Below are 14675 nucleotides of genomic sequence, written 5' to 3'. Positions count from 1 at the left end.
AATTAGGAATAGCAGGAGATTTACTGTTGCCTCCACTTAACTGTGATAAGGCGTAGAAGGCTTCTGTCAGACCAAGGTTTGAAAAACTATTTTTTGTAAAGGGTAGTATTAAATCTAGAGTCCATGTATAGCTAAAAATAGTAGGACTTCTTGAAAACTTGCAAGCTCCCCCAGGAAGAACATCAGGTAAAAGCGAGAAAAGCACCAGGTATTTGTAGGAACTTGCAGAAAAACTAGAAATGTAATTCTTGAGTGGATTGTACAATCTCATGGCATGGTCCAGACTAAGAAGTTACCACCCCACCCAGCCCCAAATCTGTGCTTAAAAATAGACAAGAAAAATATAAATGTGCGTGTGTATATCCTGTTTAAGTGTGAGAGTGTAAGCTGTTCTTTCAGAGCATGATCTTTAAGTGCTTTGCTGAAGGAAGCTAGCAACAAGAAAGTGACTAACATAATTCTTTCTGGCAGAGTAGTGGAGGCTCCCTAGCTAACGTAATTCCAGAGCCAGCATTATTAGGAAGTTGTTTGGGAAGCACTGAGCCTTGGTTCGGGTAGTTGTCCGAGAGATAGAAGAGGTGGCTTGGATTCTCCTAGATTCATTGTAGTGCAGGTATCAGTGCTGCAAGAAGAATAGTCTGGGGATGGATCTCTGCTGATATGGTTTCAACACTACCTGAGTCCTTTTTTTCTGAAGACCTTGAGATAGCATCATAGATGTCTTCCATGGGAGATAGCTTGAATACTAGGCTGCAGAGGGTCTGTAATCAAACAAATGTATTTCTTGGAAGAGCTTTCTAATCACTATGCGATTATATGCCAGATGCTTCTGAGTATGGTCTTAAAATATAAGAATTTTTAGTCAATCTGCGGGCACCTGGCTATATGTAATTTGATCTGTCCACAGGAACAAGTTTTATCACAGAATCACAGAATTTCTAGGTTGGAAGAGACCTCAAGATCATCGAGTCCAACCTCTAACCTAACACTAACAGTCCCCACTAAACCATATCCCTAAGCTCTACATCTAAACGTCTTTTGAAGACTTCCAGGGATGGTGACTCCACCACTTCCCTGGGCAGCCTGTTCCAGTGCCTAACAACCCTTTCAGTAAAGAAATTCTTCCTAACATCTAACCTAAAACTTCCCTGGCGCAACTTTAGCCCATTCCCCCTCGTCCTGTCACCAGGCACGTGGGAGAACAGGCCAACCCCCACCTCACTGCAGCCTCCTTTAAGGTATCTGTAGAGAGCGATAAGGTCACCCCTGAGCCTCCTCTTCTCCAGGCTGAACAAGCCCAGCTCCCTCAGCCGCTCCTCGTAGGACTTGTTCTCCAGGCCCCTCACCAGCTTCGTCGCCCTTCTCTGGACCCGCTCAAGCACCTCGATGTCCTTCTTGTAGCGAGGGGCCCAAAACTGAACACAGTACTCGAGGTGCGGCCTCACCAGAGCCGAGTACAGGGGGACGATCACCTCCCTAGCCCTGCTGGTCACAGTGTTTCTGATACAAGCCAGGATGCCGTTGGCCTTCTTGGCCACCTGAGCACACTGCTGGCTCATATTCAGCTGACTGTCCACCATCACTCCCAGGTCCTTCTCTGCCTGGCAGCTCTAAATGTGCTGCTCTTTTTCATACCTGGATGAGAAAGTATACTGGGATGACGCTTTCTGTGTCTGAATCTCTCTGTTCCAGCCGTAGCCCTGAAATAAGCTACTAATACAGTCTGTGCTCTCCTTATTTCCCATTTGAGACTAAACTGTTCCATAATACGAAGGAAGACAATGTTATGTAGTCTGTTGGGGATATAATAAAATATTTCAGAAAACATCATGCAATCTTAGCTTTTAAGAAGAGATACCTGGCAGTTCTTATACAAGACCAAGAGTTGCTTGGAATATTATTGTACCTTAATTTTTTATTTATTAAGTAATTCTGTCATTTATTTTTAAGGATTACAGCACTTTCAGCAGCTTTCCTTGGAGAAAGCAGTTGATGGAAATGCGCAAAGCAGCATTTCGGACTCTTTGCAGGGCTCCAGCAGATGCTGGACCTGAAATTGTGATGCTAAATGTGAGCTTTGGGGGGGTGTGGAGCTCTGATCCAACTCCTTAGCATGACTTGGCCATCTTCCCTATCAAAAGGTTCTGCCGAACATCAGGATCCCCTGAGGAAGTGACGGGTGTATGTTTTGGTTAAAGTGGAGCTATGATGTGCAGTATCCAAAGTGCTACCCTGGTTAATGCTGCAGAGCAGTTCTGTGGCACAGCATTCATTGATGAGTGTTTCAGAAGAGCAATGGGATGTTTTTCAGAGCCTTTTTCAGAGTTTCCACTGTGGACAGACTGTGATGCAGTTTTTGGAAGCAGGGTAGGAACTCCTGATCAAAAGCAGACCTGGCAGCCTGAACCAAACTGTGGAGCTTTAAGCTTCCTGATGAAAGTCTTTCTATTCTGGTACTTTCCCTTCTCTCAGCACAGAAACATGTTATGACATGCATGTGCTAAAATGCTATATGTGTGCTTTGTGTTATTCCATCTGTTTAAGTAAAACAGGTAATAATAGGAACTGAACTCAGGAAATAGTGGGGCTTTGCTCATAATGCTTAATTGAGTCCCTTTCTTGTTCAGGTTTTTTGTGGTGCTTGTTGCAAACGAAAGTGCAAACTACAGTACATGGAGAAGGAAGCAAGAGTCTGTACTGGCTGCTACAATGATATTAATAAAGGTAAAGAGTGTTTTTTTTTGTTGTTGGTTTTGTTTTTTAGTAATTGCAGTAATCATTTAAGGAGAATATTTACAACGAGTATCTCTTTAACTTTGTGGTTTCTGAGAAGATGCCCTGCTTCAGTTGGGGTCACCTGTGGCAGGAGTCCAGGAAAAGAGATTTCTGCCCCACCTTCCCCCAGTCGCCACAGGAGCTTTATACTTGTTGAAAAGGCCGTACCCCTGCTAGTTCTCACGTAAAATGGGCAAATAACATGTAGCTTTTTGTCCTGATGTTCTTAGAGGTCACCTTAACAGTACTACTGTAATTGTATTAGGTTAACTTTTTGTTAACTGAGAGCGAAGCGTGGATGCTTCATGGAAATAGCCGGACAAAACTGAGATCCTCGTTAATAATATTTAAATAACAAGTTGAAAACATACCAGACTTTTTTTTTTTAAATGTACCACCTGAATGAAATTTGGCTTCATAAAGGTGATACATCTGCACTGAGGTACAGGGATTATATGGTTCATTGTAGTCACTGCAACAATAACGAGCTCTTTGAGCAGGTCTCTTTATATGTTGGGAGTGAATTAGGCAAGTGGAGAGGTTGAAAATCAAGCAATTTGGATTTTCTTCTGTGCAATGGCTTAAATGTTCACTTCTCACAACTAACTAAATTGTCTACTGTTTTGGCAAAAAAAAAATAAATCAGTATTACACCTCAAAGTAAATGTATTCAATTGTAAAATTGTAAAATCTAACCACTTCTTGTTTGTTTGTTGTTTTTTTGTTTTTGTTTTAGCACAGGCATTTGAAAGGATGATGAGTCCAACTGGTCCTCTTCCTAACTCCAGTGTCTCCTCTGAGTGTTCTGCTGCACCTTTGCAGGAAGCCCAGATACCTGGTAGTGCTAGCACTCCCTCATCCTCTGCATTGTCACCTGTTTCAGTGCTTAAACAACCTGGCATTGAAGGTATGCTAAACATAGTATAATTTAACAAACACTTTGTCAAGTTCTGCTTGGAAAGAGTTTGCTGTATCATGGATACATACTTAATACACTGATGTTCTTTCTGAGACTCAAACAAGTTCTGTGAACTGGGATTTAGAGGAAGCTTACAGCTCCTAGTTCAGACTCTGTGTATGAGCCTGACCAAGTGTGTCTTACATCTCCATTTATGAAATGTGGATATTTGTTCTTTTCACTGTCTTATGTGCTTATACAGTAACTTCTTTTTTAGTACAGATATTGCTGTCATTGTTTTAATATAGCTGAGGATATTTCTGGCTTGTGTTGCAACTGCCAGTTTTACAGTAAACAAAGTATTCCCTCCCCCCCTTTTTTTTTTAAGGGAAAAGTTAGGGAGCAATGATCAGTGACTAAATAGTGTCTTTGTCCCACCATTATCTGACTTTCATCAATGAAAATAAACTTTTAACAACATGATACTCTAATTTTTTAGAGTATTTCACCTTCTAGTTGTGATATGCATTTCACTCTTACCTAACTACAGAGGGATGATGGGATGACCGAGGCAATGATACAAATAACTGTAGCATGACATCTTCCTCTGCTAGTATGAGATGTCTTTTGCATGTGCTCACCTGATGGGAGAGACTGGCTGGAGTCAAGCTGCCTACTTGTGCTTGGTTTCAGTGAGCAGATTGTCTGTATAACTGGGGGGAGAAGGGGCTGCATTTGTATCCCTTTCAGCTGTTAGGACAGTGAAAATAATATGAAGTCAGTGTTGTTTTCTCAACCTATCCTAGGGCTGTGCCCCAAAGAACAGAGGAGAGTTTGGTTTGCAGATGGTATTTTGCCAACTGGAGAAGTGGCAGATACAACAAAACTTTCATCTGGAGCAAAGAGGTCATCACAGGACCTAAGTCCAGTAAACCCTGACTTGCCAGAGATGCATATGGTATGAATTAAGAAGTGTGTGTAGGTGCATGAATTCTATCTTGAAATAACTTTGCTTGCTACTGATTGGGGCATATGTGAACTTTAAAAATGATATAGCTGAATAAACTCCAAATCAAGCTTTTCCTGTACAGGCTTTGATTAACTATTCTTATGAAGGTGTCCTCAGCCATAGCTCTAAAATCTGTCATTATTAACGTGCTTATAGTTTTTTCCAGTGGTTATCTGTAGTTTGCTTGTTAAACTAAACTAAACTGCTGTACAAGAAGCTGATTAATGTCCTAGAGTACTATACCATAGGGTGCAGCAAAATCAGTATACTGCTGCTGCAGAATTAGATTTTACATAACTCTAATGTAGCAATAATTAAGGATTTATTGTATTTTTATAGCACGTAACAAGGTTAGATTACATGACTTTTAACAGCACTTGAAGAGTGTTTTAGAAAGCTGACACAAGTTTTAGAAAATTGACACAATGATCAATGATTCTACAGTAGAAACAGGGGCTTAAAGACTCAAGGCTGGCAAGGTTCACCCAGGACTTACTGCAGGGTCCTGGGAAGTTTGTAAATCCAGTTGCACACTTCCAAGAGTCCCTCTTAAAGTAAATTTCTCACCCAACTCCCCTGTCGGTGCTTGTCTGCAGGTGAGCTTGTTCCTTGAGGAGTCGGGCCTGTGAGAGGTACTTCTTCTGGGATCCTCCCAGCCTGGGGGGACATTGGGGGTGATGCCTGCTGAGGTCCCCGGAGAGCTCCAAGAGTTCTTGCTTGGGATCACTATTTATAGGATGGCGAGGCCATTGTGTTTTAGACAGTTTTCCAGGATTCAAGTCTTTTTAGCTTTTTTTATAGGTCATTACTGGCTCAGGTTGTGCAGTCCCTCTCCCCTTAGCACTTAATTGTGCCATTGTCAATTATCTGCGCCACAGGGCCCCCCAGAGCCAGTCACTAAGGAGGCCTGATCACCCCACGCCCATATTACATTAATAGCCGGGGAGCGAGGCAGCGTAAGGCTTCACTCCTCTGTGTAAACAGAGGAATGGGGCTGCTAGGGCTTTTCCTTGAATTAGAGATAGCAAAGTGATGAGGCACCATATTGATTAGATAAAGTGATTGATCATAATCGAGCTCAAATTCCTTATCACGTTGTTTCCTGGACTCTGACGTGGTTCCTCATTTTCCCACGGTAGGCTCCCCAGAGCATCAAGCTCTGCCTGGTGCTCCACTATTAACGAGCTGTCCAGTTCAAGAAGCAGTCGCATTGAGACCTGCTGCATGCAGAATCTCAACAGCTACAGGGTGTATAATATGTAAATCAGCCTTATTTCATGAGGCAGGGATAGCAGTAAATGTGATTCCGTTTGAACAAGGATTCCACTGAGTCGCAGGTGAATCTGGCTTCCGCAGTGACTTGGAGCCTGAGGAGCTGTTCAGAGTGACAGTGAAGAAGTGCAGAGATTTTTGATGGGGATAATCATGCCTCACACTTCTGTTAGAGGAAATGTGCAGTGGTAGAGGTAATGCTGGTGCTGTTCGCGGACATGTATGTCTAGAAAAGCTCATCAGGAGCTCTTGAAAGAAAGTAGGCCTCTGTTGGAAATGAAAAGGCCCCCTTCCAAATCATAAAGATAAACCGAACAGCTACTGTAAGTGATAAAAGGACAAAGAACTGAGTCTAATTGTTCTGTGTCCTGGACTCAGTGCTGTTTGTTGTACTTGCAGAGGATAAAAAGGGTGAAACAGTTCAAACAGTGAAGGCAAATATATTCCAGGTATTAGTGAACTGGACGTTAAATTATGTCATGTGCCTTGAAATGCAGGTTTAGGAGTGTGTGATTTGCGGCTTATTAATGGTACATTTATTACTGTCTCACTGAGTGGATAAGGCCGGTTTATGGTCAGTGGTCAATCTGAAGAAAATGATTAATTAATTGTTAAAAAGGGAAGTAAGTGGATGGGAAAAGAGAAACAGAAGTAGAAAATCATTATGACAATAAATGCATCCATTACTGCTCTCAGAACTTGAATATACCTAGCAGCTCTTGCTCTACCCAACTTTGTGATCAAAAGATAGATCTTGTGTTCCATTTTGGGGAAAGAATAGGGCGTTTTCACTTCAAAAAGATGAGAAACGTCTAAAATTAAACGTGGCATGGGCAAAGGAAACAATAAGTTGGTCGTTCCTGTGTGCAGCTTTCAAGGTTGAAACAAACCCTCCATAATGCAGCTCTAAGGCTCAGGATGTACTTTACCAGAGAGCATGTAATCCTGAACATGCTGTCACAAGATGCTATGAAGGCTGAAAGTATAAAGTGATAGACAACACCAGCAAGTGAATTTGTGGGGAAGAAGTCTACCAGAGGCCCTTTTAGTCATACCTCTTATGTTTTTGTGCGTGTTTGTGGGGTTGGTGGGTTTGGGGGGTTGGTGTCTCTCCCCCACCCCTTCTGGCACACACATTTCTCTAAGCAGGGGATTTGATGGAAGCTCAGGGCATACCAGGAGAACTATTATTGCAGGACAAGCATAGAGTTGTTAGTTTTTTTCTTGTTAAAATGTGGTCTTTCCTGTTGAAATAGGATGCAAGTCTACATGGATTTGTAGTGTGATTACTTAGCATACATGAAAGGTGATAGATCACCTCCTGGTTTGTTTTTTGATGACAGTTCATATCATAACGTGACTGTGCCCTTAGCTTGCCATATCTGCTTCACTGGGGGAGCAGCATAGCTTTGACACCAAACTAGAAGTGAGTCAGACTGTCCAACGCTAGACTCCTGTTTCTTTTCTGATGTGTTCTACTAACAGCTGCTTGCAATACTGAACGGATCAAAATGAGGACAGATCACAATGTTCAGTAGGTATGAGTGAGGAAGCAGTAATACAGAACAGATTGCTTAAGGGATACTGATCATTACTGATCATAAGACATTGTTGATGTCTTAGATCTAACTATACTAATACAACTAACTTACAACACTGGTAGGATTTTTTTTGTTACCAAACAAATTAGTAACACATCTTCACCTAAGATAGGGACTAATGTGACTTCTAACAATGGGGGAAAAATGCAAGAGATTTGGTGGCATTTCCTATAATTTTTGATAGATTTCTTTCCCAATGTGCTTTTTGCTTCTAGATTGCTAGTACAGAAGTTAAGAGTTTGTTGTGAGACTAGAGTTTAGATCTTCTTTTTTTTTCTCATAGGCTGCAAACCCAGAGGAAGATGACATACTAACTGATGTAAATTCAAAGCCAAAAGAAGAAATGGATGTTGTTACAAAAATGGAGGGACTAGGTCCTCCTGTTCCTTCAGAACAGGATGTGCAGCAGGCTCTTTGCGGCCAGAGTGAGATGGCGCATATTTATAGATCCGTAACTCCAGGAACTAAAGAGAGTTCTTCTGCTACAGAAGATGAGAAAACTAGTTCCAGTTTAGGTGATCGGACTAAAAGTGATATGCCTGTTAGTCCTTCAAGTTACAGAGCACTTTGTGGTGTTGAGAACTGGGTCCGTAGAGAAATCAGCCTTGTTCCTGATGGTGACAAACTCCCACCACTTTTGCTTGCAGTGGGTGAAAAAGGAAAAGGTAAAATTCAGATAAGTTGTACTGTATCACCAGATGCAAAATTTCTAAATATTACCATTTATGTATATAACTTACATTTTAATACTACTTTAACTCTCATCTGTGCACATTGGATTGATTGTTTGTTAATTGAACATGAGTTATTAAAATGTCAGAATGTTATGAAAATAGCACTTCACCACTTAAATGCATTGTAGTAGTGACAGTTCTCATTGTTTGTAATTGACAGTACCAGTATACAGATTGAGAAAACAGCATACACAATTTATCAGTAATCAACAAATGAGTGGCAGCCCTAGTTCACACCTTTGTTAGAAGTTACTGCTTTATTTTTGTATGGCCTTTGAATCTTAGGATAAGCTGTTGAATAGAATAGCTGGTTGATCCACAGCTGTTCTGAGTTTGAGAATAATTACCACCCATTTAACATGGAAAGATAGGACAGTCTTTCATATGCTATGATCTGTAGTTCTTATTGTAAACATTTGGCTGACATTGAACTAAATCAGATGTTTATTTAGATCCTCTAGTGGAAGAACATCCATCTCACCAACAGGTCACCTTGCTTCTTGCGGAAGAGAGTCCCAATCCATTAACATTTATCGTAAATGCAAACTTGCTTGTGAATGTCAAGTTAATATCTTGTAAGTACTGCACATTTCATTTTCCATTAAATCTGTATTTCCTCTTCTGATTATATAAAGCAGTATCTTTATTACTGTGGTATCTATCTTTGATTAAAGATTCTTCAGAAAAATGCTGGTACTTCTCAACAAACGGACTACATGGTTTGGGTCAGGCAGAAATTATCATTCTGTTGCAGTGTTTGCCAGATGAGGAGACTTTTCCTAATGAGATGCTCAAATTATTTATTAACATCTATAAGGATGCAGTGAAAGGTATGTAACTATGATGATCTAACTTTGTAATATAATATCTTCTTACTTGTCTTTTAAAGTTGGAGGTTTACATGATTTTTATTGCAGTTTTTGTAGGTGTCTGATTTGGTGGAAAACAACTTAAGTGTTAGCCTTGGGTTCTCTAAGTAAAAAAATGGGAGGGAAAGAGTTTAAGTTCCTCAGTTGTAAACATCTGGTTTGCTTGTTTGTTGTTGTTCTTCATGTGGTCTTAGAGATTCTGGGTATGAGACCCTGTGCCATAGGCTCAAGGAATCTGAACTTCATTTGTAGAAGTACAATACTCAGATGTGTGTAAATCAGGTCTGTTAATTGAAGTTCGTCAATCAATATGTACCAGAACACTGTACACTTCAAAGTTTTTTGTATTTGTTTAGAAAAAAAATAGTTTTTGTCTAGTTAATAAATAAGACTACAGAGCACTTAGTTTATGTGTGTAGATGCCTCAAATTTTCAGCAGTATTTTAGATATATACCTTACGGTTTACAAGTCCGTGGTAGAGCAATGACATTAGAGTAGGTACTAGTTTTCTTGGCAATAATCGTGTTACTTTTAAAGATGTATAAAGATTCTCTGACCCTCTTTCAACAGGAAGATTTATAAGAAACATGGAAAACATTACGTTTACTGAAAACTTTCTCGATAACAAAGATCATGGAGGATTCCTGTTTGTTTCACCAACTTTTCAGAAACTTGATGATTTAATTCTACCAGATAACCCTTTTCTTTGTGGCATTCTAATCCATAAGATGGAAATACCCTGGGCAAAAGTCTTTCCAATCCGTTTGATGTTGAGATTGGGAGCAGAATATGGGGGTAAGTTTTAACACTTCTAATAGCCATATAGATACAAAATTCCCCTCGAAAAACATAACTTTGACACTGCTCCAGGTTCACTGGAAGAAAATACTTTCACAAATTGTCATTGACTTGAAGAGATAAAGCCAGCTTGCACAGGACCTGAAGGCAGATACTGTCCTAAATGACATCTAGAGTTGCTCTTTGAATAACACAGGCACGAATCTAGAGGTGTAGGTGCTGCTTTATTTCCTGTCACACTGTTCCTTACTTAGAGACAGTTTAGATAAGGAGTTTAGGTAAGTTGCAACATGGAGCTGTTACTTGAGTGGAATAGATTTCAAAAATACATAAACTTTTTCCAACTTGGATGGTTTTTAATAAATAAGCCTGTCATTTTAGAGATTTTAAGCCTATAAAAGTGCATCACTCAGTTGTTCATGCATTTGAGTCGGTAGTGGAGTTCTACTTTCTGCCTGGGTGTTGGCAAGGGTGGTAGCTTTGGTGTTACTCTTTCTCAACAAATTTATGGTCATTTTTGTATCAACCATGCACCTTCTTTGATCTCAATCCTTTGAGTCAATCTCAATTGACTTCGTAATGCAATTTGCTTTGTTTTCAGATTACTTTATGTTGTGTGTGGTCTGCTGCATCTCCTTGCTTTCCCTTGGTTTCCATCTGCACCTTTTCTGTTCCAACCATAGATCTTCAAGCACTTAAAACCTTGTTACCTTGTATGAACCTCTTCAATCACTTTGTTCGTGACCTACCAATACTAAGTGGTACTCCGTATTAGAAGTTACCTGCATGGTATTCATACTCAAGCAACTATTGAGCCTTGCATCTCCTCTTATGACTGATAACCCAAAGACTGAACACAGGGTGTTTCCTTCCAGCCCACCTATAGCAAGAAGCGTAGCTGATAAAGCATGTGAACAGCATCAGGTCTCTCAGAAGACTTCTGCTGCTGGGGGAGACATGCAGACATTGCAGTAGGATTTAACCGTGGGCGAGGAAACCATGCAGTGGGATGAAGTGAGGGAGAGTGAGGGAGAAACACAATGGCTATAGTTCACTTGGCAGTTTGGATAATGAAATTAAGAAACATAGGCTATAGCTGAAAATATTTATATTAGTGAGTTTTACAATTGTTGGTAAGTAAACATGACCTTTTTTATTTCCTCCACTCCAGAATATCCAACTCCTCTAGTAAGTTTCAGACACCGAAAGCCACTCTTTGGAGAAATAGGACACACAGTAATGAATCTACTTGTTGTGAGTAATTGTTCTCTTCCCTTCCTGTTGTAATCTATTTTATATAAATATCCTCAGAACTAAGATTCTTTAAAATTGAATTACTTTTGGCAACGTTAAAGAGCTAACGTTTTTGTTTTTCAGAGGTAACTGGGAAATTCCTTACCAAAGACAATTTAGATGTCAGTTAAGAAAGCTGAATCTTTGTGGTGGGTTGATCTTGCCTGGCTGACAGTTGCTCACCAAGATGCTTTCTCTCTCCCTCCTCTTCATGATACAGGGAGGAAATATGATGAAAAATCTTTGTGAATTGAACTAAGGACAGGGAAATTGATCACATTACCATCCCATTCAAAACAGGCTTGGCTTGGGGAAGATTAAATTTGTTGCCAATAGATAACGAAGTGAGAACTGAAATAAAAACAAACTAAGCCCACCTTCCTTCACCCACCCCACCCCCCTTTCTTACCAGGCTCAACTTCATTCCCAGTTCTTTTACTTTCTCCACACCTGAGTGGCACAGAGGGATGGGAAATGGGGTTGCAGTCAGCCCATAACACTTCATCTCTACTGCTCGTTCCTCCTCACTCTCTTCCTCTGCTCCATTGTGGAGTCCCTACCATGGGATACAGCCCTTTGCCAGCTGCTCCAACATGGGTGTTCACCACAGGGTGCAGTCCTTCAGGAACAGACCGCTCCAGCGTGAGCTGTTCTCCACACGACACAGTTCATGCCAGCAGCCTGCTCCTGTGTTGGTTCTCCATGGGCTGCAGCTTCCTTCAGGCCACGTCCATCTGCTGTGACGTGGTGTTCTTCACGGGCTGCAGTCTGGAGATCTGCTCTGATGCGGTCCTCGCTCACCACAGGGCATCTTCTGCTCTGGGACCTGGAGCACCTCTTCCCCTCCCCCTTTGCTGACCTTGGTGTCTGCAGGGTTGGTTCTCTGTTTCTTGCTCTCTTTCCCAGCTGCTGTTTTTTCCCCTTTCTTCAGTCTGCTCTCCCAGAGGCCCACCCAGCATCGCTCATGGCCATGCCCTGGCCAGCAGCAGGTCCCTTTTGGCGCTGGCTGGAGCTGGCTCTGCTCTGACATGGGGCACTCTGCTCGCAGAGCAGCCCTGCAGCACCACTGCTACCGAAACTTCATCAATTAAACCTGGTATAATCTTTCATGTCATGCTTCTGTTAGCACAGTCTGTGGTAGTAAGAAATAGCTTTAACTAATTGGGAAAAATGTTGAAATTTACAGTAAAGCTGATAGTAATTACTGTTCAGTTACATTTTTCTTTTACAAGGATTCCTCTGGCACAAGAACTCTATTCTTAAATCTGACATCTCATTAAATTTGAAAAAGCAAGCTTGACAGGCAGATTCTCTATTCTAAGTGTAACATTAATTACATTGATACACAAAATTAACTTTGTTATGGCTAACCAGTCTGACTGCCTTACCTGAAAGACTTGACTTACTTCAAGTCAATAATTTTTCTTTTGTTACCCAAATAGTTTGATGTAAACTTCTAGTAAACCTGTACTTCTGACTGGTAACTTCCTCTTCTAACACTTATGTGGAACTTATCCTTAAGTCTGTAAGCAAAAGTACTGAAAAGGTTGCAGACAGAATTGCATACACCCAGGTGATTGCTAAATCCTCTCTAGTCTAGAAACCATTACAGCTTAGATGAAGTGGCGGTCTTTGGCTCTCTTCTGTTTTTGCTATCATTGATTTCCATGTTGTTAACTAGAGAATCAATCTCAGGAATTAAGCCATATAAAAATAGTGATTCCTCCATCAAGAAAAAAAAAAAAGAATCTTAAGTTTCAATTCCATGAGGCTGCTCCCTGCCTGATTGGCCATGGACCAGTACCAGTGTGGGGGCAGAGGAAGAATTTGAGGGCAGAAAGGAGAAGAGTACATCAAGAGAATTAAGATTCACTTAATTGGCTTAAGCCACAGCCTTTGTGTTACTCAAGTGCTAAGGCCACAGATTGTTAAGGTCTGGAAGAGTAGCCCAGGAAAGACATACAGGCACATAACGAGTAGCATAAACTCATCAGTGTTCACTCTCTGTCGCTGTCACGCAGGGGATATTGAACCGGATTTGTCTTAGTATCTGATGTGGTATACCCATTCCTTTCTTTAGCCTGCTGTGGAATTACGTCTTTGGACTCAAAGGAGTCTTAATGTTGCACTGGTGGTAGGGAGGGCTTCTATAGAACCTATTTTCAGTTGGGTTACAGTTGCTGTGATTCTCCTTTATAGCTGTGTTCAGTGGCATCTGTTCAGTGGCATCAGCTCAAAACACTGAGAACATGTGCTTCTTGGCAGGGTTACTTCTTTTGATACAGCAGGAGTTTGAGTCATGGGAAGATGACTGCAAAATGTTCTTGTTAGATTTTTAACTACAGGCGGTGCAAGCTCAACAGCTAAAGATCATAAAATCTAGTACCACACAAGTGACTGAGGTGGTGGTGAATGATGAAGGCAAAGGGAGTCTGTGATGCATATCCTTGCTCCTGCTAGACAATGTCAGTTCAGCTGAAACTTGCAGTGCAGTGAGATCTGTGACTCCATGACGGCGGTGTCCAAACCCTCGCTGAAAACCAGCGCTCTCGGGGCTGGATGTAAAATACTTTGTTTTGATGAGATTTACTCTCAAATGTGAGGAAATTATACTTAAACTGTAAGTTAACAAGTTTTTGTCTGTTTTAGGATCTTAGAAACTATCAATATACTTTGCATACCATAGACAACCTATTTGTTCATGTGGAAATGGGTAGAAGCTGTATTAAAATACCCCTAAGGAAGTATAATGAGGTGAGTAAAAGTAATCCAAACTACTTTAATCTTCATTTTTGTATAACACCAGTTAGGTCTTTTATGTGAGGTCTTTTATTTTTTTAAAAAAGGCAGGAGGGAAGAAGTGATTTTTGGAGGCGGTAATGCTTTTATTCTCAAATCAGTTTCCAGGGAGTTCTGCAAGTGATTTCTCCACCTGATTGCAGTTCTCTAGTTTGCTGTGCAGTAGACTCTTTGAACTTTAAAATGGTATAAGCATGTGATGTCTGGGGAGAGGGCATGAAATCGTCAGAATGCACATTTCTGTCTTCATGGCTGTGTTAGAAGATGGATGATGAGTGAAAAATTGAGGCCTAGGGTAGCCTGCTAAAGGTGAAAGATCAACAATTTCTGTAAAGTCTTTTAGCATGTGTTTCCAAGGAGAATCTCCTATATATTTTGTGAAGGTGCTGTTTTGCGTAAAACTTCAAAATACAATACAGTTTCTAAAAAATATTTTGTCAGTGTAGTTTTTATTACAGTTTAACTGACCTTTAGCAACAACAAAAAAGAGTAGTGAACTGCATGATGCTTAATGCGTCACCTCATAACCAACAAAATCCCTACAACTCTGATACTCTGCGTTATCAGTAGTCAGACATCGCTCTCAACTGAAGTAGAATTTTTAATCATGTTTAGTTTTCCTTGAA

The 14675-nt window shown here is 40.7% G+C and overlaps 1 protein-coding gene across 4 annotated transcripts in view; it reads left to right on the top strand.

The window, feature by feature from the left end:
• Positions 1 to 14675, top strand: part of ZFYVE16 (zinc finger FYVE-type containing 16) — a 32972-nt gene that overhangs the window by 11897 nt on the left and 6400 nt on the right. For 3 of the 4 annotated variants that reach the window (XM_068667696.1, XM_068667697.1, XM_068667698.1), the window contains 9 exons: positions 2628 to 2724; positions 3512 to 3682; positions 4456 to 4631; positions 7839 to 8220; positions 8742 to 8864; positions 8964 to 9119; positions 9730 to 9954; positions 11129 to 11211; positions 13900 to 14004. In XM_068667696.1, the coding sequence (XP_068523797.1) occupies positions 2628 to 2724; positions 3512 to 3682; positions 4456 to 4631; positions 7839 to 8220; positions 8742 to 8864; positions 8964 to 9119; positions 9730 to 9954; positions 11129 to 11211; positions 13900 to 14004 (1518 nt within the window). The remainder of the gene's footprint in view (positions 1 to 2627; positions 2725 to 3511; positions 3683 to 4455; positions 4632 to 7838; positions 8221 to 8741; positions 8865 to 8963; positions 9120 to 9729; positions 9955 to 11128; positions 11212 to 13899; positions 14005 to 14675) is intronic. The other variant, XM_068667699.1, reaches the window with a different exon arrangement.

This window comes from Anas acuta, chromosome Z, assembly GCF_963932015.1.
Source record: "Anas acuta chromosome Z, bAnaAcu1.1, whole genome shotgun sequence".
Taxonomy (NCBI): Eukaryota; Metazoa; Chordata; class Aves; order Anseriformes; family Anatidae; genus Anas; species Anas acuta.
Note: the sequence above shows the minus strand (reverse complement) of the source record. Positions and strands in the feature narration are given on the sequence as shown.